At 44.8% G+C, this 23,814-nt stretch overlaps 1 protein-coding gene across 2 annotated transcripts in view; it reads left to right on the top strand.

Annotated features, from left to right (window-relative positions):
* The window catches only part of slc23a2 (solute carrier family 23 member 2), an 82,138-nt gene that overhangs the window by 44,435 nt on the left and 13,889 nt on the right, over window positions 1-23,814 (top strand). The window contains exons 2-9 of one of the 2 annotated variants that reach the window (XM_070437031.1): window positions 876-1,004; window positions 2,625-2,824; window positions 5,306-5,404; window positions 7,120-7,236; window positions 7,834-7,991; window positions 11,893-11,981; window positions 19,472-19,542; window positions 21,826-22,007. In XM_070437031.1, coding sequence (XP_070293132.1) covers window positions 956-1,004; window positions 2,625-2,824; window positions 5,306-5,404; window positions 7,120-7,236; window positions 7,834-7,991; window positions 11,893-11,981; window positions 19,472-19,542; window positions 21,826-22,007 — 965 coding nt within the window. In that variant the 5' untranslated portion in view covers window positions 876-955. The remainder of the gene's footprint in view (window positions 1-875; window positions 1,005-2,624; window positions 2,825-5,305; window positions 5,405-7,119; window positions 7,237-7,833; window positions 7,992-11,892; window positions 11,982-19,471; window positions 19,543-21,825; window positions 22,008-23,814) is intronic. The other variant, XM_023978364.2, reaches the window with a different exon arrangement.

Below are 23,814 nucleotides of genomic sequence, written 5' to 3'. Positions count from 1 at the left end.
CTCTCTCTCTCGCCTCTCTCTCTGCGCTCTTCTCTCTCTCGCGCTCTCTCTCTTCTCTCCGCGCTCTCTTCTCTCTCTCGTCTCGCGGCTCGCGTCTCTTTGCGGCTTCGCTCTCTCTCTCGCGGTCTCTCTCTCTTCGCGGCTCTCTCTCTCTCCGCGGCTCTCTCTGCTCGCTCGCTCGCATCGCTCGCTCGGCTCCTGCTGTCCTGTCTGTCATCTTTTTCCTTCCTATTAACTGTAGTCATAGGACTATCCCGCTGGGTGTAAAGTTTTGATTTCCTATTCTTGTACATTTCACTTCTGTTTCTCTAGAACTGCAATGACCGAGGAGTCTTATAACTGACCGTAAACACACTCGCACACCACATTCTTTTGTGACTATTGCTGACACTGAATTAACTCTCCCTCACACAACCCCCACACCCCCCACCAACACACACATTGAAACGTGTACCCTTCAGCATCCAGGGTTGGAGTTGGGGAGTGATGTGCTACCACACAGAGGAGCAGGTGGATGGAATGTTGTCAACACAGACTCTCCTCCACCTCCATGGCTCGCGCACGCACGCACACGGGGGAAACAGAGCTGTGTTAGGCCACAGTGGTATTTGTGAGAAACTATGGGACAACTACATACACCACTGTAGTTTACTATGGGACAGACTGCCACTGTAGGACAGCCTGTTAGGGCATATTATTTCCATGTCACAAAAATGTGTGCCTGTGTGATAGGTCTATAGCTGGAGAGGGAGGGACAGAGGATTGAAACCAATCAATCTCATGAATTACCTGACTGATGAGCGGTTAATGAATGTTGGCTGTCACATTAACAACTATCTTGCCCCCTTACCCCTCACCTGCCCGCCCCCCCTCAGCTCTCTCCTCTCTCTCCATCTCTTTCTATCTCGCTTCTCCCACCTGCCCCTCCTCTCCCTTTTTCACCCCTTCCACACAGATGCACCCCGCTGCCCAGCTCGACAGGAGCGATGGGATGTGTCAACTAGGTACTTCACTTACCAACATTTAACACTGACCAGGGATGAGGGGGGGGGACAGGGGGTGTGTGCGGGGATGAGGCGGGGGGGGTTAGAAAAGGGGAGAAGGGATGGGGGTGATGTCAACTAGGTACTTCACACATTATCCAACACTCCACATGAAGAAAGTAGGGAAGGGGGAAGAAGAGGGGAGGATGGGAGAAGGGTTGGGGTATAATAAAGGTGGGAGAAGCTCAGGGCTGGTTTCTCAGAACTAGATTGAAGACTCACTCCAGAAAAAAAAAAAAAAAACTTTTCCTGTTGAATAACAATATCCCCAGGATAAATACAGTAATGTACACACACTTAAGGGTATAAAAAAAAAATGTTTTGAACAAAATATATATATATTTTTTTTTTGACAAGTACAAACTTCATGGAGTAGGCCATTCAAAGAGTTGGTGTCTGATGGTGCCCTCTGTCATCGGCCTTCCCCCTTGGTTGAGGAACAATTGAGAACAAAATGTGTGTGATGTCAGAGGACTCCTGGGCCACCTATTGAGATGTGCCTTTTGGTGATAAACTGAAAAGGAGACTGGAGTTGGACTTTGCTTACTCCTAGACTAAAATGTTCTCTGGAGAGTAGGCTTAATCTGTCATTTTTAAAGCTGGGGAGAGGGTGTTGAGAGGAAGGTTAAGTCTGACAGAAGGCCTTGTACAAGTTTAGAAAGATAGTGAAAGATAACATGCAGGGATAGACACAGCCAAAGTTCTTGTGTTAAAGTATAGAGTAGGGGTGAGACCGGGACTAGTCACAGAGCTAGACTGAACCCAAGGCATTGTCTTACATAAAATGGAGTTGAGATGACACCAGAAATAACACAACACTGCCTGAGACCAACAAACTGACCTCCCTCTCACACCTCTTCCTTACGCTTTTATCCCTTTCTCACCCTCTTCCCTCTTTCCCTCCTCAATCTCCTCCTCCATCCTTCCCTCTCTCTGCTCTCCTATTGTACCTGTCGACTCTGTTCTCCTTTCCACCCTGCCCCTCCCCCTCTATCTTTCTCTTCCATCATCCCCCATCCTCTGCCCTGTTTCTCATCGATACCTGACAGCATACTGTATGAGTGTATACATCTGGGGCTGTGTCCCAAATTACACCTTATTCTCTTTATAGTGCACTACGTTTGTGCAGGGCCCATAGAGCTCTGGTCAAAAGTAGTGCAGTGTATATGGAACAGGGTGCCATTTGGAACTCCTTCGGGGTCTCCCAGGCCCATCCCAGTATCGGGTCTCTCCACAGTCCTGGAACACATCTGATCTCTGCTCATGATCCAGTCTGGGGTGAAGAGATGGTGACTGTGCAGATACTGATGCCTCAGGTCTGGGGCTCTGGAACCAGGACCAGACAGCTGTCTATCTGTAAACTCCGCTTTAAACCAAACTCTGTAAACTCCGGTTTAAGCCCAACCCTGCTCTCCATCCACACACCCCTGTGGAGCTTTTGGCCCAGTGGGCAAAAGGACAATTTTCTAGCATAGTCTACCTGGTACCGTACCTACTGTAATACTGTAGTCTAGATGACATCAAGGGCAGACTCAGGAAAGTTGTGTAGTAAATAATCCATCTTTTATCTCTCTCTCTCAGTGGATGACACAGTCCTGGACCATGTAAGGGAGCTGAAGGATCAATCTGCAGTGTTTCTACCAGAGCGAGAGACGGGAAGAGCGAGGGAAGAGGAGGAAGATAGAGGAATGGGCGTGGGGAAGAATACCACCTCTATGTCGATGGAGGGGGGAAAGTATGAGGAGGAGAACAAACAAAGTGCAGACTTCTACCCCATTCCGGTATGCTGTGTGTGTTCTGTCTGTATGCGTGCATCTGTGTGTGTCTGCTTACACTGGGGATTTAGTCAGTTAAAGCGGCAATCTGCAGTTACTACATACATTTTTTTTACTTATAAATGAATGATATTTACCCATTTGATCTTTCAAGAATATAACTTAGAAATGGTTCCATGAGCTTAGTTCAACTGTCATACCCCATCAGAACCCAAAATAAATGTTTGTAGACATGGCCTTAAAGCATGCTTAAAACTATAATTTTGTTATCATGGATAGTCAGAGCCATGGATGCCAGGACTGTCTATGAATTTGAAAGTGGTTACATTTGTCCAGGCCCATCCCTCAGCTTCTTACCAAAGTAGAGGGGGGGTGAGCACTGTTATTGTTTCAACCACATATTGGCCCTTTAAGGGTCATCAAGCTGACACACTGACAGAGGAGTGATGGTAAAGACATGGTTTGTCCACCATACACAAAGACCTGTCATTAGGATCACTTAACACTTGTCAGGGTCACACACCCACTGACGAACATCCACGCATGCACTGTTAGTCTCCATGTCGTGCCAGTTTTGTTCTGGCCATTTCCTCTTGGTTGGTGCACAGTCGCCTCATGTAGGTCACACCACAAATCAACAATAACGGTTTCCCTAGCCACACACACACACAGACATAATACTTTACTGAGGAGCCCAAACACAAAGCCTCTCTGGGTTTTAAGTCACTCAGAGATTTACGACTATATATCCTGTTTGTTATAAGTATTCCATTCACATGCTCCTGTTACTGAATGGCTGAATAGGACAGAGGTGGATAAAGGGACACAATGGCCTTCCTCAATTACCTGTACAGCCAGTCTCCCTCCTTTCTGTCTTTCTCTTCCTCCTTTCTTTGTCTTTCTTTCTTTGCCTCTTGCATTCATTCTTTAATCTCCCCCTCGTTGTCCTCTCCATAGCTCTCTATCGCCATAGCTCTCTCCCAAGGGTACTAGTTTTGTGACGTCTGGGGCAGCAGGTAGCCTAGCGGTAAGAGCGTTGGGCCAGTAAGTGAAAGGTCACTTGTTCGAATACCCGAGCCTACAAGGTGAAAAATCTGTAGATGGAACAACACATTTCACTGCACCTTTCCAGTGTATGCCAATAAAATATTTTTTTCAGGAGCTAATGTCCATTAATACAAATGACAGACCTTCAGTTCATTCTAAGTTCTCTCATCTGATGACTGCTCTGTCAGCAGTAATATTTCCCAGCTAGTGAAAGATAGGCAGTAGGATGGAATGTGTCCCCAGGAAAGGTACTCACACACACACACACACACACACACACACACACACACACTTGAATGCCAATGACATTTCAGTCTGAACAAGAGTCATTTGTTGTTTTTCATGCCTGGCAGACTAGATGCAAAGATGGATGAAAGTATGCAAAGACGCATCCTCAAATCAAATTTAGACAAATGCCACTGTGTGTGTGTGTGTGTGTGTGTGTGTGTGTGTGTGTGTGTGTGTGTGTGTGTGTGAGAGACTGCCCTTCTATACTTTGAACTTCATCTGTGATTTGCTAACCAAGCCACAGATGGAGAACAAACAGGACACAACACACACGCACAGTGATGTCATGACCTTGGATCCATCCCTACAGCGTGTGTGTGTGCAGCAGTGTGATAAATAGACCAATGTAAAAAAAATATATATATATAATAATAAAGTCACATACACAGGATAGGTGCAGTGAAATGTTTTTTTACACATTTCAGCCATAGTAGTACCGTGCTCCTGGAGGGTTAAGTACCCTGCTCAAGGGCACATAGACCTTTTTTTTTCACCTCGTCGGCTCGGGTCTTCAACTAATGAAGAAACTGATGTACTTATGGCCCAGTATTCCCAGAGATAATTTTCCAGACAAAGTGCAAAGGCTCCCAAAGCAACACCCAGGCTGTCTTTTGTGTGTTATGTCTGATAGTTCTGTTAACTTTACCCAATCAGCATCAATGTCCTTGCTTTCCTTGAAATGTTCTCTCTGTTGTGCGTACGTGAGTGTATATAAGTTGTGCTACTTTGTATAATGCAGTGTGAAATGTTTGTAAAATACTTACTAGGGTGAGGTTTTTGCGGTGCAAAAAAACGTCACTGTTGTCAAAACACTGCATCACTGCAAAGGCACAGCGCACCAGCATAACACTATGGAAGTTTGTAATTTCTCTTCCCCAACATTGGCTTTATTCAGTTACATTTCTGAAAGAAATGCTGTTACAATAATAGAGGGATAATGAAATATGGGTCCTTGGTACTCAATGTTTCATAGTTAGTTAGCCCAGATCAATGATTGACATGTATCTGTGTGTCTGTCTGTATGTACTGTAGTGTACAGTAGGTGGTTAAAGTATTGACATGCATCTGTCTGTGTAGGTGGATGAAGTATTGACATGCATCTGTCTGTAGGTGGATGAAGTATTGACATCCATGTACTGTACTGTACTGTAGGTGGTGGTGAACGGAGTGGAACAGGCCGCTGGAGAGCAGGACACTGAAGACACTGAGCTGATGGCCATCTACACTAAAGAGAACCAGGAAAGAGAGAAGGTACGAGACACACACGCATAGTTTAAACTCCTAACTCTCCCTTCTCCTCTAATACCCTCTCACTCACCCTGTCCCTCCCCTACATCCTTTGTTTATCCCTGCTCTTTTGATCATCCTCTCTTCTCTCTGTCACTGTGACTCTGCACTTTTCCCCTTGTGTGAGAGAGGGAGAGAAAGATAGTCAGAGGCAAGAGGAATTTCTCGCAGGTGTCTGCTTGAATCTCTCCCTTTTTTCTCTCTCTCCCTTTCTGAATCTCTCCCGTGTTTCTTTGACTACACTCTCTTGTTGAATTGTTCAGCCTTTCCCTCTTCCTTGCTGAATATTCTTCTCCCATCTCCTGCCCCTCTGTCTGTTATGTTGCTGTCAAATCATCAGACTACAGTATGACTGTTCTGTAGTTTGTCTCCAGGGAGGTCTCCCAACAGGTCGATCGTGAGCTACCAGTAGCTCGCAGCCCACCTATGAGTAGCTTGTCAAACAATMCTGAAAGTACATGCAATTTTCACGTGTTCCACCGCAAGCGGTCATAAACAAATCTCACAAGTGTCAGACACCAGCAAGCTCCCAGCTACTATCTATTCAATGTAAAATGTTCATTATCCCACCCCTGGTTAGCAACTATTGGCTTAAAAACCCAATCCTAACACAATATCTGCCAATTAACTTCCAGGAACATTGTCTCTGTCTGTGTGGCGTGCGCTCGTTTGTTTATCACTCCGTGTGTAGACATTTGATGTGATTACCGTCTTGTGGGTTGACAAATATTTCCCCCAAAACCTTCTCAATTAAATGTTAACTGCAAAATAGGCTTACCTGGCAGAAGAATATCATCTGTATCTATTATTTGTTATCTGCAAACTTTGCCATGAAATGAGCAGCAGCAGTACAGATCTATCGCTAGACGCTCAATTAAAGGGCCAGATGAGCGATGGTCTTTTTAAATATATATATAATTATTCATTTTTTTTCTTWAAAAAATACATTATTTTACCTTTTTATTAAACTAGGCAAGTCAGTTTAAGAACAAATTCTTATTTACAATGACGGCCTACCTGTATTAAAGGGGAATTACATTAAAAAATCTAAATTTGTTCGTTTTCAACCAGACCAAAAAAKATMTCTTCTGGTGTGATTTAAGCATTGACATGGACTCAGTTGTTTCTCTATAGACAATTGTAATTTTAAGAGTGAAAAATAAAACTGAGAACATAATTTGGGAAACTATAAAACAGAATTTGGGGGGAAAATCTCAACTATAAAATCTCTTTAGAGTTGTTTATTAACCATTATTTCATCAGGTGTATTGACAGAACTTTCTTATGTACACCAAGTATCCTGGGAATAGTTGCAGGGGACAGGAGAAGAGAAGAATGCCTATTTGAAAGCTAGAAAAAAAACATGTTCCATTTTTAAAAAGTAGCTCTCATGCTAGAGAAGGTTGGAGGCCCTATATAGTGCACTATTTTGGGGTATGGTTAGTTTCAGGTTTTGACCTCCCTAAGGCAAACACACACTCAAAAAAATGTATTTCACCTTTTATTTAACTAGGCACATAGATTACTATCTGTAGGCTTAAATACACTTAGTCTAAAAATAAAACTTAAGTCTTAAAACCCTTTGGTCCAGAGATTGTATACCCTGTGGTGTGTGAGGGTGTACAGTAGCCTACAGCTATAGTCTAAAAAACTGTCTTCTCACCTTTGTGTTTGTGTAGAGTTCCATGTCGGAGACGTTGGACAGTGCAGACAGTATGGACGCCAGGAGAATGGACATGATCTACACCATCGAAGACACACCTCCCTGGTACCTGTGTATATTCCTGGGCTTACAGGTGAGACACACACCCACAGCTCTGGTATCTCTGTTGTTTTGCAAGTACCAGATAAGCATGTGTTGTGTGTTTGACTGTCTGAAATATGTATAAATGTAATCTAAATAATATGGCTTCCTCCTTGTCTCCTCTTCTTCACTGATGTGAAAGCTAATTCCTAATAAAGTTCCTCTCCCTATTGCTTTCACCTGTCCTTTATCAGTGCTGATGATGAACAAGGAGAGGAAGCCACTTAAATTCAGACTATAAAAATGCAGCTAAGCCCAGGCCTAAAAAAATGCCATCTCACCACTTATTCAAGTCACTTCCTCTTTCCTGTTCTATAACCCGTATCATGTAACATAGTTACATCAGGAGTGGGTAGATTAAGCCCCTCCCCTTTATACTCATGCTTATGAAACATACTGTTATGGAAGTTGATGCTCTGCTTCACTGTCACAGACACACAGAGACCTCAATAACCTCAATCAATATTAACTCAGTCAATATTTACACAACAGTCCTGTCTGTTAACATAAACACATACACACTGTAAAAGGCCATCACACACAGTGACACACAGATCTCATTCTAACCCTCTCTCACCTCTCTCTCCAGCACTACTTGACGTGTTTCAGTGGTACCATCGCAGTGCCGTTCCTGCTAGCTGAAGCCATGTGTGTAGGGTTTGACCAGTGGGCTACCAGTCAGCTCATAGGAACTATCTTCTTCTGTGTGGGAATTACCACCCTGCTACAGACTACACTGGGCTGCAGGTACACACACATACATACCTGCATGCATACATACATATAGTTGAAGTCGGAAGTTTACATACACTTAGGTTGGAGTCATTAAAACTTGTTTTTCAACCACTCCACAAATTTCTTGTTCACAAACTATAGTTTTGGCAAGTCGGTTAGGACATCTACTTTATGCATGACACAAGTAATTTTTCCAACAATTGTTTAGACAGATTATTTCACGTATAATTCACTGTATCACAATTCCAGTGGGTCAGAAGTTTACATACACACACACAAAGTTGACTGTGCCTTTAAACAGCTTGGAAAATTCCAGAAAATTATGTCATGGCTTTAGAAGCTTCTGATAGGCTAATTGACATAATTTGAGTCAATTGGAGGTGTACCTGTGGATGTATTTCAAGGCCTCCCTTCAAACTCAGTGCTCTTTGCTTGACATCATGGGAAAATCAAAAGAAATCAGCCAAGACCTCAGGGGGAAAAAATGGTAGACCTCCACAAGACCTCCACAAGTCTGGTTCATCTTTGGGAGAAATTTCCAAATGCCTGAAGGTACCACATTCATCTGTACAAACAATAGTACGCAAGTATAAACACCATGGCCACGCAGCGTCATACCGCTCAGGAAGGAGACGCATTCTGTCTCCTGGAGATGAACGTACTTAGGTGCAAAAAAGTGCAAATCAATCCAGAACAAACAGCAAAGGACCTTGTAAAGATGCTGGGGAAACAGGTACAAAAGTATCTATATCCACAGTAAAACAAGTTCTATATCGACATAACCCGAAAGGCTGCTCAGCAAGGAGGAAGCCACTGCTCCAAAACCGGCATAAAAAGCCAGCCTACAGTTTGCAACTGCACATGAGGACAAAGATCGTAATTTTTGGAGAAATTACCATTGTTATGTTTAGAGGAATAAGGGGGAGGCTTGCAAGCTGAACACCATCCAATCGTGAAGCACAGGGGTGGCAGCATCATGTTGTGGGGGTGCTTTGCTGCAGGAGGGACTGGTGCACTTCACAATAGATGGCGTCATGAGGAAGGAAAATTATGTGGATATCAGTCAGGAAGTTAAAGCTTGGTCGCAAATGGGTCTTCCAAATGGACAATGACCCCAAGCATACTTCCAAAGTTGTGGCAAAATGGCTTAAGGACAACAAAGTCAAGGTATTGGAGTGGCCATCACAAAGCCCTGACCTCAATCCTATAGAAGATTTGTGAGCAGAGCTGAAATAGCTTGTGCGAGCAAGGAGGCCTACAAACCTGACTCGGTTACACCAGCTCTGTCAGGAGGAATGGGCCAAAATTCACCCAACTTATTGTGGGAAGCTTGTGGAAGGCTACCAGAAACGGTTGTCCCAAGTTAAACAATTTAAAGGCAATGCTACCAAATACTAATGTGTGTAAACTTGTGACCCACTGGGAATGTGATGAAAGAAATAAAAGCTGAAATAAATCATTCTCTCTACTATTGTTCTGACAATTCACATTCTTTGGTTAATACATGATTCCATATGTGTTATTTCATAGTTTTGATGTCTTCACTATTATTCTACAATGTAGAAAATAGTCAAAATAAAGACAAACCCTTGAATGAGTAGGTGTCTCTCCCTCTATCCCTCTCTAGAAATATGATATCCTTTAGAAATGCCACAGCCAGGTTTCATATTTGTTGCCATGGTTATTATTGCTACCAAACGTGAATGTGATGCTAGATGCCATGCCACGTCATGGTAGTCTGTCTGTTGTTTGTAATTGTTTGTGCAGTCTGCCTGTCTGTCTCATGGCCCAGATACAGCAGCATTGACGGGAAACCACTGCACACACACAAACACTGGACACACACAGAAAGTACTCTCCTAGTCTCATGGCCTTGAGTGATTTCTTTCTGAAAGGAGAGAACGAAGCAGTATTTTTACTTTTTAGCCATTAGTGATTTGTCTAACAGTCAGGTACAGCCTTGAAAAGAACTGCAGACACACACCCACACTCACTCACCCACACGCGTACACACACAGACCAGCGGTATGGCGGACCTGTGTTTGCCTGGCACACACACAACACACACTCCGCTCAGGGAGAAACCAGGCATTCTGCCACATAGGACTACTGTGAAAAATGGGTCGATGTAATTTTAGCTGTGGCCAATTCTCCTGTCTTTAGTCCTGCAATTAGGACTGGTCACACGGAGAAGCATGCACAGTACTCTCTCACACACAGAGGACTAGCCTATACATAGCACTCACACAGATGGTAAGATCATGCACCAGTCACAGTTGATGTTGTTTTTCTGTGTGCCCTGTAGTAAACCTTAGAACTGTGAACTCAAAGAAGAATTTGAGAAATTGTTAGTGAGATATCTGTTCTCTGCTCCATCATGTCTCGCTGACAACACACTCACACACCGGCTGCTTGCCAACTCATCCAAAGTCAATATGATGTCCATCTTTTCACTAATGACGTCATCTTTGTGTCACAAATCACAGCTATCTGTGTCACCCTGGCAACATGGATAAGGTGGGAGTGGAGGGAGGGAAGAAATGAGAACTGTGGTAGAGGGCTGGAAATGAGGGAGAGATGGATGAGGTAGAGGGCAGGAGAGATGGATGAGAGGAGGACTGAGGTAGAGAGCTGATGTGTACTGAAGCATAAGGGGAGGGTGGGGCTGAGGGAGAGAGAGAGAGGGAAGGGATGTATAGAGGAAGATGAATGGATGGAGAGGACTGCTAGTGGCTGTGTTTGAGTCATGGTGCTAAGTGAGGTGAGGTCAGATCACAAACACTCTAGGAAAGGTGATTTTGTGTGTGTGTGTTTACGTGTCATTGTGTGCACAGCTGGTCCCACCTGCGGACAATATGTGACCCTCTGAGGTAGATGAGTGCTGCTGGGTAAATTGGTGTCTGTGCATTTGTCACGGTCTTTCACCCCCCCCCCTCCCCACACACACACGTCAGTGACGCTGACACTCAAATGGCCCACGTTTCGTTCTAATCTATTATTATATCAATAATGTTAGTGATATTTCATTTTAGTGTAAACATTCAAATACAAAGCGGCCTTTTAAAGGTGCGTAGGGTGTTTTGCCTTTCACGCCAGCGACCTGGGTTCGCTTCCCTGCCCCACCGTTCGCTACACTAGTGTCAGAAGTGCGATAACACCTGTGAGGCCAGCGGAACACATGACCCGGATGTGTGAGGGGGCTGAGTAGTCGACACACGGGGACGTGGTTTCCCGTTTGAATGGGGCAGTGTAGTGATCCTTGCTATAGGAGCCACATTACAATTCACACCAAGTGGGTTAACCCCATAGTAGGGTGTTTGCCTTTTACGCCAGAGACCTGGGTCCGCTGCAGTACATTGATCGATTTAATCTGGTTGGTCATCAGAGTTAATGATGGTGTGTCACTGCACACTGACCAGCATTCAAATCAATGCCAATTATCAGCCAGCACCTGCTCCGTTCAAACAGCGCAGCTCTGTCAGTGTCCATGCTGTTACTGTTGCCTAACCAGGGTAGACCCTGCTGCTTATTGTTCACTAGTGGCATCTAGTGGACAAACAGGAGAACGGTTGCTTGCGCCACTGGAACCCACAGCTATAAAGGCCACATAACACTGGCATAATCATCACATAACCATCATGCTATGATGACTGACTTTACACTGTTTACCACTGACTGACACTAACAATGTTTCCATCAACTGACTGGATCGACTTAGTGATAGATCAGCGATTTTACATGTGTGAACGCGATATATTGAAGAGATATACAGAATATGCTATGTCAAGTAACAATATGTACAATGCAAGTAGAGTGAAAAGTTCCCTACTGAGCAGTGAGGTAGAGTGTATTGGAGGAATGGGTGCATGTGTATTCTTACTAATAGAGTAATTGTGCGGTGTTGTTGTTCCAGGCTTCCTCTGTTCCAGGCGAGTGCATTTGCCTTCCTGGCTCCTGCCAGAGCAATCCTGTCACTAGACAAGTGGAAGTGCAACGCTACAGGTAAACACACACACACATGCATACACAGGTGAGTACACACACCCCACAAGTACCTTCACAATAACCTGGTCTCACCCTCACTCTCCTGCTCACGTGAGCTGGCATCAGTAGAGCTGACTGGAACCTCAGCTGGCATCAGATGAGTTTCTCAGGTTGTCATCAGATTAGGCTTCCAGGTTTGGTGCAAAGGTGAGTTAATGTCAGTGTTTTGGAAAAACCTTGTATTTCACTTGTCGGTGGTTTAGATTTTGTTAAAAATATACTGAACAAAAAAATATAAATGCCACATGCAACAATATCAAAGATTTTGTGTTACAGTTCATATAAGAAAATCAGTCAATTGAAATAAATGCTTAGTCCCTTATCAATGGATTTCACATGACTGCGAAGACAAATATGCATCTGTTTGTCAAAGATAACTTAACAAAAAAAAACAGTTAGTATCTGGTGTGACTAGGGTTGTGGTGACCATATTACCGCCACACCGGCGGTCTTGAAGGCAGTCAAATTCCACGTGACCATGTAGTCCTGGTAATTAGGCTTCTCCAAGCTCTGGTGCTATTGATGGTCATTAGTAGCCCACCAAACGTGCTAACTGCCTGGTACTCAGCACTCCATTGTCCCTCTAATCACTCTTGACATCAACATCAATGCAAATCATCAAATTTATTTATAAAGCCATTTTTACATCAGCTGATATCTCAAAGTGCTGTACAGAAACCCAGCCTAAAACCCCAAACAGCAAGCAATGCAGYTGTAGAAGCACGGTGGCTAGGAAAAACTCCCTAGAAAGGCCAGAACCTAGGAAGAAACCTAGAGAGGAACCAGGCTATAAGGGGTGGCTAGTCCTCTTCTGGCTGTGCCGGGTGGAGATTATAACAGAACATGGRCAAGATGTTCAAATGTTCATAGATGACCAGCAGGGTCAAATAATAATAATCACATTGGTTGTCGAGGGTGCAACAGGTCAGCACCTCAGGAGTAAATGTCAGTTGGCTTTTCATAGCCAATCATTGAGAGTATCTCTACCACTCCTGCTYTCTCTAGAGAGTTGAAAACAGCAGGTCTGGGACAGGTAGCACGTCCYGTGAACAGGTCAGGGTTCCATAGCCGCAGGCAGAACAGTTGAAACTGGAGCAGCAGCACGGCCAGGTGGACTGGGGACAGCAAGGAGTCATCAGGCCAGGTAGTCCTGAGGCATGGTCCTAGGGCTCAGGTCCTCCAAGAGAGAGAATTAGAGAGAGCGTACTTAAATTCACACAGGACACCGGATAAGACAGGAGAAATACTCCAGATATAACAGACTGACCCTAGCCCCCTGACACACAAACTACTGCAGCATAATTACTGGAGGCTGAGACAGAAGGGGTCGGGAGACACTGTGGCCCCATCCGACGATACCCCCGGACAGGGCCAAACAGGCAGGATATAACCCCACCCACTTGGCCAAAGCACAGCCCCCACACCACTAGAGGGATATCTTCAACCACCAACTTACCATCCTGAGACAAAGCTAAGTATAGCCCACAAAGATCTCCACCACGGCACAACCCAATGGGTGGCGCCAACACGGACAGGAAGATCACGTCAGTGACTCAACCCACTCAAGTGACGCAGCCCTCCTAGGGACGGCATGGAAGAGCACCAGTAAGCCAGTGACTCAGCCCCTGTTATAGGGTTAGAGGCAGAGAATCCCAGTGGAGAGAGGGGAACCGGCCAGGCAGAGACAGCAAGGGCGGTTCGTTGCTCCAGTGCCTTTCCGTTCACCTTCACACTCCTGGGCCAGACTACACTCAATCATAGGACCTACTGAAGAGATGAGTCTTCAATAAAGACTTAAAGGTTGAGACCGAGTCTGCGTCTCTCACATGGGTAGGCAGACCATTCCATAAAAATGGAGTTCTAAAGGAGAAAGCCCTGCCTCCAGCTGTTTGCAAATGTAATCAAACATCTAATCAAACACTTCGAGACCCCATAAGCGCATGTTGTGCAACATTTCTATAGGCTTTGCAATTGTGTGAGAAAACAGAGTGATGGCCTCTATTAAAAAGAGGAGGATCCCATATTCCTCAACTTTCCTAATATTAAGCAAATATTAAGCACATTAATTATCTTTACAACAGAAGTATAGCCTACCTGGCTGGCATGAAAATGGACCACAGGAAAAGCGTCCTCCATTCGCTATTTAAGTTCAGAGATGTCATCGAGACAGGTGCATGGTAATGGTCCATTTTTAATCCAAACGAATTTGACAAATATATTATTTAGTATACAGTACCAGTCAAAAGTTTGGACACCTACTCATTCCTGGGTTATTCTTTATTTGTACTATTTTCTACATTGTGTAGAATAATAGTGTAGACATCAAAACTATGAAATAACACATACAGTGGGGAGAACAAGTATTTGATACACTGACAATTTTGCAGGTTTTCCTACTTACAAAGCATGTAGAGGTCTGTAATTTTTATCATAGGTACACTTCAACTGTGAGAGAAGGAATCTAAAACAAAAATCCAGAAAATCACATTGTATGATTTTTAAGCTAATTATTTGCATTTTTATTGCATGACATAAGTATTTGATACATCAGAAAAGCAGAACTGATATTTGTACAGAAACCTTAGTTTGCATTACAGAGATCATACGTTTCCTGTAGTTCTTGACCAGGTTTGCACACACTGCAGCAGGGATTTTGGCCCACTCCTCCATACAGACCTTCTCCAGATCCTTCAGGTTTCGGGGCTGTCGCTGGGCAATACGGACTTTCGGCTCCCTCCAAAGATTTTCTATTGGGTTCAGGTCTGGAGACTGGCTAGGCACTCCAGGACCTTGAGATGCTTCTTACGGAGCCACTCCTTAGTTGCCCTGGCTGTGTGTTTCGGGTCGTTGTCATGCTGGAAGACCCAGCCACGACCCATCTTCAATGCTCTTACTGAGGGAAGGAGGTTTGTTGTCAAGATCTCGCGATACATGGCCCCATCCATCCTCCCTCAATACGGTGCAGTCGTCCTGTCCCCTTTGCAGAAAAGCATCCCCAAAGAATGATGTTTCCACCTCCATGCTTCACGGTTGGGATGGTGTTCTTGGGTTGTACTCATCCTTCTTATTCCTCCAACACGGCGAGTGGAGTTTAGAGCAAAAAGCTCTATTTTTGTCTCATCAGACCACATGACCTTCTCCCATTCCTCCTCTGGATCATCCAGATGGTCATTGGCAAACTTCAGACGGGCCTGGACATGCGCTGGCTTGAGCAGGGGACCTTGCGTGCGCTGCAGGATTTTAATCCATGACGGCTAGTGTGTTACTAATGGTTTTCTTTGAGACTGTGGTCCCAGCTCTCTTCAGGTCATTGACCAGGTCCTGCCGTGTAGTTCTGGGCTGATCCCTCACATTCCTCATGATCATTGATGCCCCACGAGGTGAGATCTTGCATGGAGCCCAGACCGAGGGTGATTGACCGTCATCTTGAACTTCTTCCATTTTCTAATAATTGTGCCAACAGTTGTTGCCTTCTCACCAAGCTGCTTGGCTATTGTCCTGTAGCCATCCCAGCCTTGTACAGGTCCTACAATTATACCTGATGTCCTTACACAGCTCTCTGGTCTGGCCATTGTGGAGAGGTTGGAGTCTGTTTTGATCGAGTGTGTGGACAGGTTGTCTTTTATACAGGTAACGAGTTCAAACAGGTGCAGTTAATACAGGTAATTTTTTTTTTTTTTTTTTTCCACCTTTATTTAACCAGGTAGGCTAGTTGAGAACAAGTTCTCATTTGCAACTGCGACCTGGCCAAGTAAAGCATAGCAGTGTGAACAGACAACACAGTTACACATGGAGTAAACAATAACAAGTCAATAACATGGTAGAAAAAAAGAGAATCTATATACAATGTGTGCAAAAGGCATGAGGTAGGCAATAAATCGAATAATTACAATTTAGGCAATTAACACTGGAGTGATAAATCATCAGATGATCATGTGCAGAAGAGATACTGGTGTGCAAAGAGCAGAAAGTAAATAAATAAAAGCAGTATGGGGGGTGAGGTAGGTAAATTGGGTGGGTAGTTTACAGATGGACTATGTACAGCTGCAGCGATCGGTTAGCTGCTCGGATAGCAGATTTTTAAAGTTGTTGAGGGAGATAAAAGTCTCCAACTTCAGAGATTTTTGCAATTCGTTCCAGTCGCAGGCAGCAGAGAACTGGAAGGAAAGGCGTCCAAATGAGGTTTTAGCTTTAGGGATGAATCAGTGAGATACACCTGCTGGAGCGCGTGCTGCGGGTGGGTGTAGCCATCGTGACCAGTGAACTGAGATAGGCGGCACTTTACCTGCATAGCCTTGTAGATGACCTGGAGCCAGTGGGTCTGACGACCGAACATGTAGCGAGGGCCAGCCGACTGGGCATACAGGTCGCAGTGGTGGGTCGTATAAGGTGCTTTAGTAACAAAACGAATTGGCACTGTGATAAACTGCATCCAGTTTGCTGAGTAGAGTGTTGGAAGCTATTTTGTAGATGACATCGCCGAAGTCGAGGATCGGTAGGATAGTCAGTTTTACTAGGGTAAGTTTGCGGCGTGAGTGAAGGAGGCTTTGTTGCGGAATAGAAAGCCGATTCTTGATTTGATTTTGGATTGGAGATGTTTGATATGAGTCTGGAAGGAGAGTTTGCAGTCTAGCAGACACCTAGGTACTTATAGATGTCCACATATTCTGGGTCGGAACCGTCCAGGGTGGTGATGCTAGTCGGGCGTGCGGGTGCAGGCAGCGACGGTTGAAAAGCATGCATTTGGTTTTACTAGCGTTTAAGAGCAGTTGGAGGCACGAAGGAGTGTTGTTATGGCATTGTAGCTCGTTGGGAGGTTAGATAGCACAGTGTCCAAGGAGGGCCGGAAAGTATATGAATGGTGTCGTCTGCGTAGAGGTGGATCAGGAATCGCCCGCAGCAAGAGCAACATCATTGATGTATACGAGAAAAGAGTCGGCCCGAGAATTGAACCCTGTGGTACCCCCATAGAGACTGCCAGAGGACCGGACAACATGCCCTCCGATTTGACACACTGAACTCTGTCTGCAAAGTAGTTGGTGAACCAGGCAAGGCAGTCATTAGAAAAACCGAGGCTACTGAGTCTGCCGATAAGAATATGGTGATTGACAGAGTCGAAAGCCTTGGCCAGGTCGATGAAGACGGCTGCACAGTAATGTCTTTTATCGATGGCGGTTATGATATCGTTTAGTACTTGAGCGTGGCTGAGGTGCACCGTGACCGGCTCGGAAACCGGATTGCACAGCGGAGAAGGTACGGTGGGATTCGAGATGGTCGTGATCTGTTTGTTGACTTGGCTTTCGAAGACCTTAGATAGGCAGGGCAGGGATGATTATAGGTCTGTAACAGTTTGGGTCCAGGGTGTCTCCCCCTTTGAAGAGGGGATGACCGCGGCAGCTTTCCAATCCTTGGGGATCTCAGATGATACGAGGAGAGGTTGAACAGGTTGGTAATAGGGGGTGCGACAATGGCGGCGGACAGTTTCAGAAATAGGGGGTCCAGATTGTCAAGCCCAGCTGATTTGTATGGGTCCAGGTTTTCCAGCTCTTTCAGAACATCTGCTATCTGGATTTGGGTAAAGGAGAAGCTGGGGAGGCTTGGGCGAGTAGCAGCGGGGGGGCGGGGCTGTTGGCCAAGGTTGGGTCGCCAGGAGGAAGGCATGGCCAGCCATTGAGAAATGCTTGTTGAAGTCTTCGATTATCACGGATTTATCGGTGGTGACCGTGTTACCTAGCCTCAGTGCAGTGGGCAGCTGGGAGGAGGTGCTCTTGTTCTCCATGGACTTTACAGTATCCCAGAACTTTTTGGAGTTAGAGCTACAGGATGCGAATTTCTGCTTGAAAAAGCTGGCCTTTGCTTTCCTGACTGACTGCGTGTATTGGTTCCTGACTTCCCTGAACAGTTGCATATCGCGGGGCTCTTCGATGCTATTGCAGTTCGCCACAGGTGTTTTTGTGCTGGTCGATGGCAGTCAGGTCTGGAGTGAACCAAGGGCTATATCTGTTCTTGGTTCTGCATTTTTTGAACGGAGCATGCTTGTCTAATATGGTGAGGAAGTAACATTTAAAGAATGACCAGGCATCCTCAACTGACGGGATGAGGTCAATATCCTTCCAAGGTACCCGGGCCAGGTCGATTAGAAAGGCCTGCTCGCAGAAGTGTTTTAGGAGCGTTTGACAGTGATGAGGGGTGGTCGTTGACGCGGACCCGTGGCGGATACAGGCAATGAGGCAGTGATCGCTGAGATCTTGATTGAAGACAGCAGAGGTGTATTTGGAGGGCAGGTTGGTCAGGATAATGTCTATTAGGGTGCCATGTTTACGGATTTAGGGTTGTACCTGGTGGGTTCCTTGATGATTTGGTGTGAGATTGAGGGCATCAAGCTTGGATTGTAGGACTGCCGGGGTGTTAAGCATTCCAGTTTAGGTCACCTAACAGAACCAAACTCTGAAGCTAGATGGGGAGCGATCAATTCACAGATGGTGTCCAGGGCACAGCTGGGAGCTGAGGGGGGTCGGTAGCAGGCGGCAATGTGAGAGACTTATTTCTGGAGAGATTAATTTTTAAAATTAGAATTCGAACTGTTTGGGCATAGACCTGGAAAGTATGACAGAACTTTGCAGGCTATCTCTGCAGTAGATTGCAACTCCTCCCCTTTGGCAGTTCTATCTTGACGGAAAGTGTTATAGTTGGGTATGGAAATCTCAGAATTTTTTTGGTGGCCTCCTAGCCAGGATTCGGACACGGCAAGGACATCAGGATTGGCAGAGTGTGTTGCTGTGACTCAGCGTTGTGTGTGTGTGTGTGTGTGTGTGCGCGCGCAGAGAGTATGACAGAGGCGGTTAACTCCCATTAACCTTTTTTAAGGCTTGTGTAAGTGGGTTTTGTAACCCTGTTTTGACACGTGTGTGTGGCGGATAACTCAATGATGATGTCACAATGATCAGAATTAGAGACATGGACATTGATAGGCTTGAGTGGAGAACAGGAGGGCTTCTTAAAGAAAAACTAACAGGTCTGTGAGAGCCGGAATTCTTACTGGTTGGTAGGTGATCAAATACTTATGTCATGCAATAAAATGCAATTAATTACTTAAAAATCATACAATGTGATTTTCTGGATTTTTGTTTTAGATTCCGTCTCTCACAGTTGAAGTGTACCTATGATAAAAATGACAGACCTCTACATGCTTTTGTAAGTAGGAAAACCTGCAAAATCGGCAGTGTATCAATACTTGTTCTCCCCACTGTATATGGAATCGGGTAGTAACCAATAAGTGTTAAATAAATCAAAATATATTTTATTTGAGATTCTTCAAAGTAGCCACCCTTTGCCTTGACAGCTTTACACACTCAGAACGATAAATGTGTTTAATCATCCTTCGCTCTTCTTTCTGTTTCTCTATTTTCTTTTTTTTCCTCTCTTTCTCCATTATTTCTGTCCCTCAGTGGTTCCGCCCATGTTCAACGAAACCGAGCTGTTCAACACTGAACACATCTGGCATCCCCGAATACGAGAGGTGAGAGGGGGAGGAGCACTGAAATGAGAGATGGAGGGGGTGACATGGGATATATTTTAAAAGTACCCCAAACCTTACCTTGCATTAGTGTACAGAGAGAGGTCTACTCCGGTGTTCTGTGTCAGTGTTATTCAAGCCCATGTTAGCCCATCAGCGGCACCTAGTCACAGACTAAAACGTAGAGTAGAAAGAGTTCTAATTAATGATGCTTGTTGAGGCCTGTTGCTGTGACTCAGCCGTTGTGTGTGTGTGTGTGTGTGTGTGTGGTGTGTGTGTGTGTGTGTGTGTGTGTGTGTGTGTGTGTGTGCGCGCAGAGAGTATGCAGAGGCGGTTAACTCCCATTAACCTTTTTATAAGGCTTGTGTAAATGGGTTTTGTAACCCTGTTTTGACACGTGTGTGTGTGTGGGAGCGGATAACTCAATGATGATGTCACAATGATCAGAATTAGAGACATGGACATTGATAGGCTTGAGGGGGAGTAGTAATTTCATTAAACAGTCATTCATTTTCCAGACTTGTTCCAGGTGTTGCGATTGCTCTTATAAAGGAAAAATAAAGATAACTTCCTCTCTATGATCACTTCCCTAATGGTAATGATAACCTGCGTATATACAGTGGGGCAAAAAAGTATTTAGTCAGCCACCAATTGTGCAAGTTCTCCCACTTAAGAGATGAGAGAGGCCTGTAATTTTTCATCATAGGTACACTTCAACTATGACAGACAAAATGAGAAAAAAAAATCCAGGAAATCACATTGTAGGATTTTTAATGAATTTATTTGCAAATGATGGTGGAAAATAAGTATTTGGTCACCTACAAACAAGCAAGATTTCTGGCTCTCACAGACCTGTAACTTCTTCTTTAAGAGGCTCCTCTGTCTTCCACTCGTTACCTGTATTAATGGCACCTGTTTGAACTTGTTATCAGTATAAAAGACACCTGTCCACAACCTCAAACAGTCACACTCCAACTCCACTATGGCCAAGACCAAAGAGCTGTCAAAGGACACCAGAAACAAATTTTGTAGACCTGCACAAGGCTGGGAAGACTGAATCTGCAATGGTAAGCAGCTTGGTTTGAAGAAATCAACTGTGGGAGCAATTATTAGGAAATGGAAGACATACAAGACCACTGATAATCTCCTCGATCTGGGGCTCCACGCAAGATCTCACCCCGTGGGGTCAAAATGATCACAAGAACGGTGAGCAAAAATCCCAGAACCACACGGGGACCTAGTGATGACCTGCAGAGAGCTGGGACCAAAGTAACAAAGCCTACCATCAGTAACACACTACGCTGCCAGGGACTCAATCCTGCAGTGCTAGACGTGTCCCCCTGCTTAAGCCAGTACATGTCCAGGCCCGTCTGAAGTTTGCTAGAGAGCATTTGGATGATCCAGAAGAAGATTGGGAGAATGTCATATGGTCAGATGAAACCAAAATAGAACTTTTTGGTAAAAACTCAACTCGTCGTGTTTGGAGGACAAAGAATGCTGAGTTGCATCCAAAGAACACCATACCTACTGTGAAGCATGGGGGTGGAAACATCAGGCTTTGGGGCTGTTTTTCTGCAAAGGGACCAGGACGACTGATCCGTGTAAAGGAAAGAATGAATGGGGCCATGTATCGTGAGATTTTGAGTGAAAACCTCCTTCCATCAGCAAGGGCATTGAAGATGAAACGTGGCTGGGTCTTTCAGCATGACAATGATCCCAAACACACCGCCCGGGCAACGAAGGAGTGGCTTCGTAAGAGCATTTCAGGTCTGGAGTGGCCTAGCCAGTCTCCAGATCTCAACCCCATAGAATCTTTGGAGGGAGTTGAAAGTCCGTGTTGCCCAGCAACAGCCCAAAACATCACTGCTCTAGAGGAGATCTGCATGGAGGAATGTGCCAAAATACCAGCAACAGTGTGTGAAGACTTACAGAAACGTTTGACCTCTGTCATTGCACACAAAGGGTATTAACAAAGTATTGGCGACCTTAATTTATTGACCAAATACTTATTTTCCACCATAATTTGCAAATAAATTTAAAAATCCTACAATGTGATTTTCTGGGAAAAAAAATCTCATTTTGTCCGTCATAGTTGAAGTGTACCTATGATGAAAATTACAGGCCTCTCTCATCTTTTTAAGTGGGAGAACTTGCACAATTGGTGGCTGACTAAATACTTTTTTGCCCCACTGTACATTTAATTAGGGACTTTGGCACATAAATAAAGTACTTTATTATGACATTACAAATTGTACTATTCTCTCTCTTTGTCCCCCCCCCCCCCAGATCCAGGGGGCTATCATTGTGTCGTCTCTGATAGAGGTGTGTATCGGCTTCCTGGGGCTTCCAGGGCTCCTGTTGAAATACATCGGCCCTCTGACCATCACCCCAACCGTGGCCCTCATCGGCCTTTCTGGCTTCCAGGCTGCAGGGGAGAGAGCAGGGAAACACTGGGGCATCGCCATGCTGTGAGTAGTACACTGTGGTTCTAGGCTTTCCTGACTGATTAGTCCCCTGTCCAGTTCCCAGCCCGCTAAGTTTACTATACTGTCTGTTGTCTTATGATACAAGGCACATTTCTGTCAAATCTGACAATTAAATGCTATCTTATCTATCTTATACTATTAGACTGATTCCCGCCCTCAGAGGCATCCTTAACCAATCAATTACCGTAACTGCCCATTACACAGCCAATCAGAAACCATTCCCAGTCGACACAGCTGCCCTGCAGAATGGAGGTGGGAAATCAGTGCTGCTCCAGACAGAGAGCTCTGGGTCAGGAGGTTTAGCAGAGTTGTGTCTGCTGGTAACTGTTTCTGTCTTACGTTCAGTTATTTACTCATTTATTTTATATTTTGGGAAATTTGTCTTGCAACTCATCTCAAACAGCACAGCATCACATACAGTTCATTCGGGAAGTATTCAGACCCCTTCCCTTTTTCCAAATGTAGTTACATTACAGCCTTATTCTAAAATGTATTAAATATTTGTTTTTCATCATCAGTCTACACACAATACCCCATAATAATAAAGCGAAAACAGGTTTTTAGAAATTTTGGCAAATGTATAATTTTTTATAAATAATACCTTATGTGCATAAGTATTCAGACCATTTGCTATGACATTTGAAATTGAACTCAGGTTCATCCTGTTTCCATTGATCGTCCTTTAGATGTTTCTACAACTTGATTACAGTCCACCAGTGGTAAATTCAATTGATTGGACATGATTTGGAAAGGCACACACCTGTCTATATAAGGTACCACTGTTGACAGAGCAAAAACCAAGCCATGAGGTCGAAGGAATTGTCGGTAGAGCGCCAAGACAGTGTCGAGGTACAGATCTGGGGAAGGCTACCAAAACATTTCTGCAGCATTGAAGGTCCCCAAGATCACAGTGGCCTCCATCATTCTTAAATTGAGTTTGGAACCACCAATACTCTTCCTAGAGCTGGCCGTTCGGCCAAACTGAGCAATCAGGGGAGAAGGGCCTTGGTCAGGGAAGTGACCAAGAACCCGATGGTCACTCTGACAGAGCTCCAGAATTCCTTTGGAGATGGAAGAACCTTCCAGAAGGACAACCATCCCTGCAGCACTCCACCAATCATGCCTTTATATGGTAGAGTGGCCAGACGCAAGCCACTCCTCATTAAAAGGTACATGACGGCCCGCTTGGAGTTTGCCAAAAGTCACCTAAAGGACTCTGACCATGAGAAACAAGATTTTCTGGTCTGATGAAACCAAAATGTACATCTATGGCCTGAATGCCAAGCATCACATCTGGAGGAAACCTGGTGAAACATGGTGGTGGCAGGATTGGAGACTAGTCAGGATCGAGGGAAAGATGTAGTACAAAGAGATCCTTGATGAAAATCTGCTCCAGAGTGCTCAGGAGCTCAGACTGGGGCGAAGGTTCACCTTCCAACAGGACAACGACCCTAAGCACACAGCCAAGACAACGCAGGAGCCTTGAGTGACCCAGCCAGAGCCCGGACTTGAACCCGATCAAACGTCTCAACGAGACCTCAAAATAGCTGTGCAGCAACGCTCCCAATCCAACCTGAAAGAGCTTGAGAGGATCTGCAGAGAAGAATGGGAGAAACTCCCCAAATACAGATGTGCCAGGCTTGTAGCGTCATAACCAAGAAGACTCTAGGCTGTAATCGCTGTCAAAGGTGCTTCAACAAAGTACTGAGTAAAGGGTCTGAATACTTATGTAAATGTAATATTTCAGTTTTATACATTTTCTTTATCAATTAGCAAAAATGTCAAAAAA

This window comes from Salvelinus sp. IW2-2015, linkage group LG33, assembly GCF_002910315.2.
Source record: "Salvelinus sp. IW2-2015 linkage group LG33, ASM291031v2, whole genome shotgun sequence".
In the NCBI taxonomy this organism is placed as follows: domain Eukaryota; kingdom Metazoa; phylum Chordata; class Actinopteri; order Salmoniformes; family Salmonidae; genus Salvelinus; species Salvelinus sp. IW2-2015.
The sequence above is the reverse complement of the archived record's forward strand: the minus strand, read 5'-3'. Positions and strand labels throughout refer to the sequence as shown.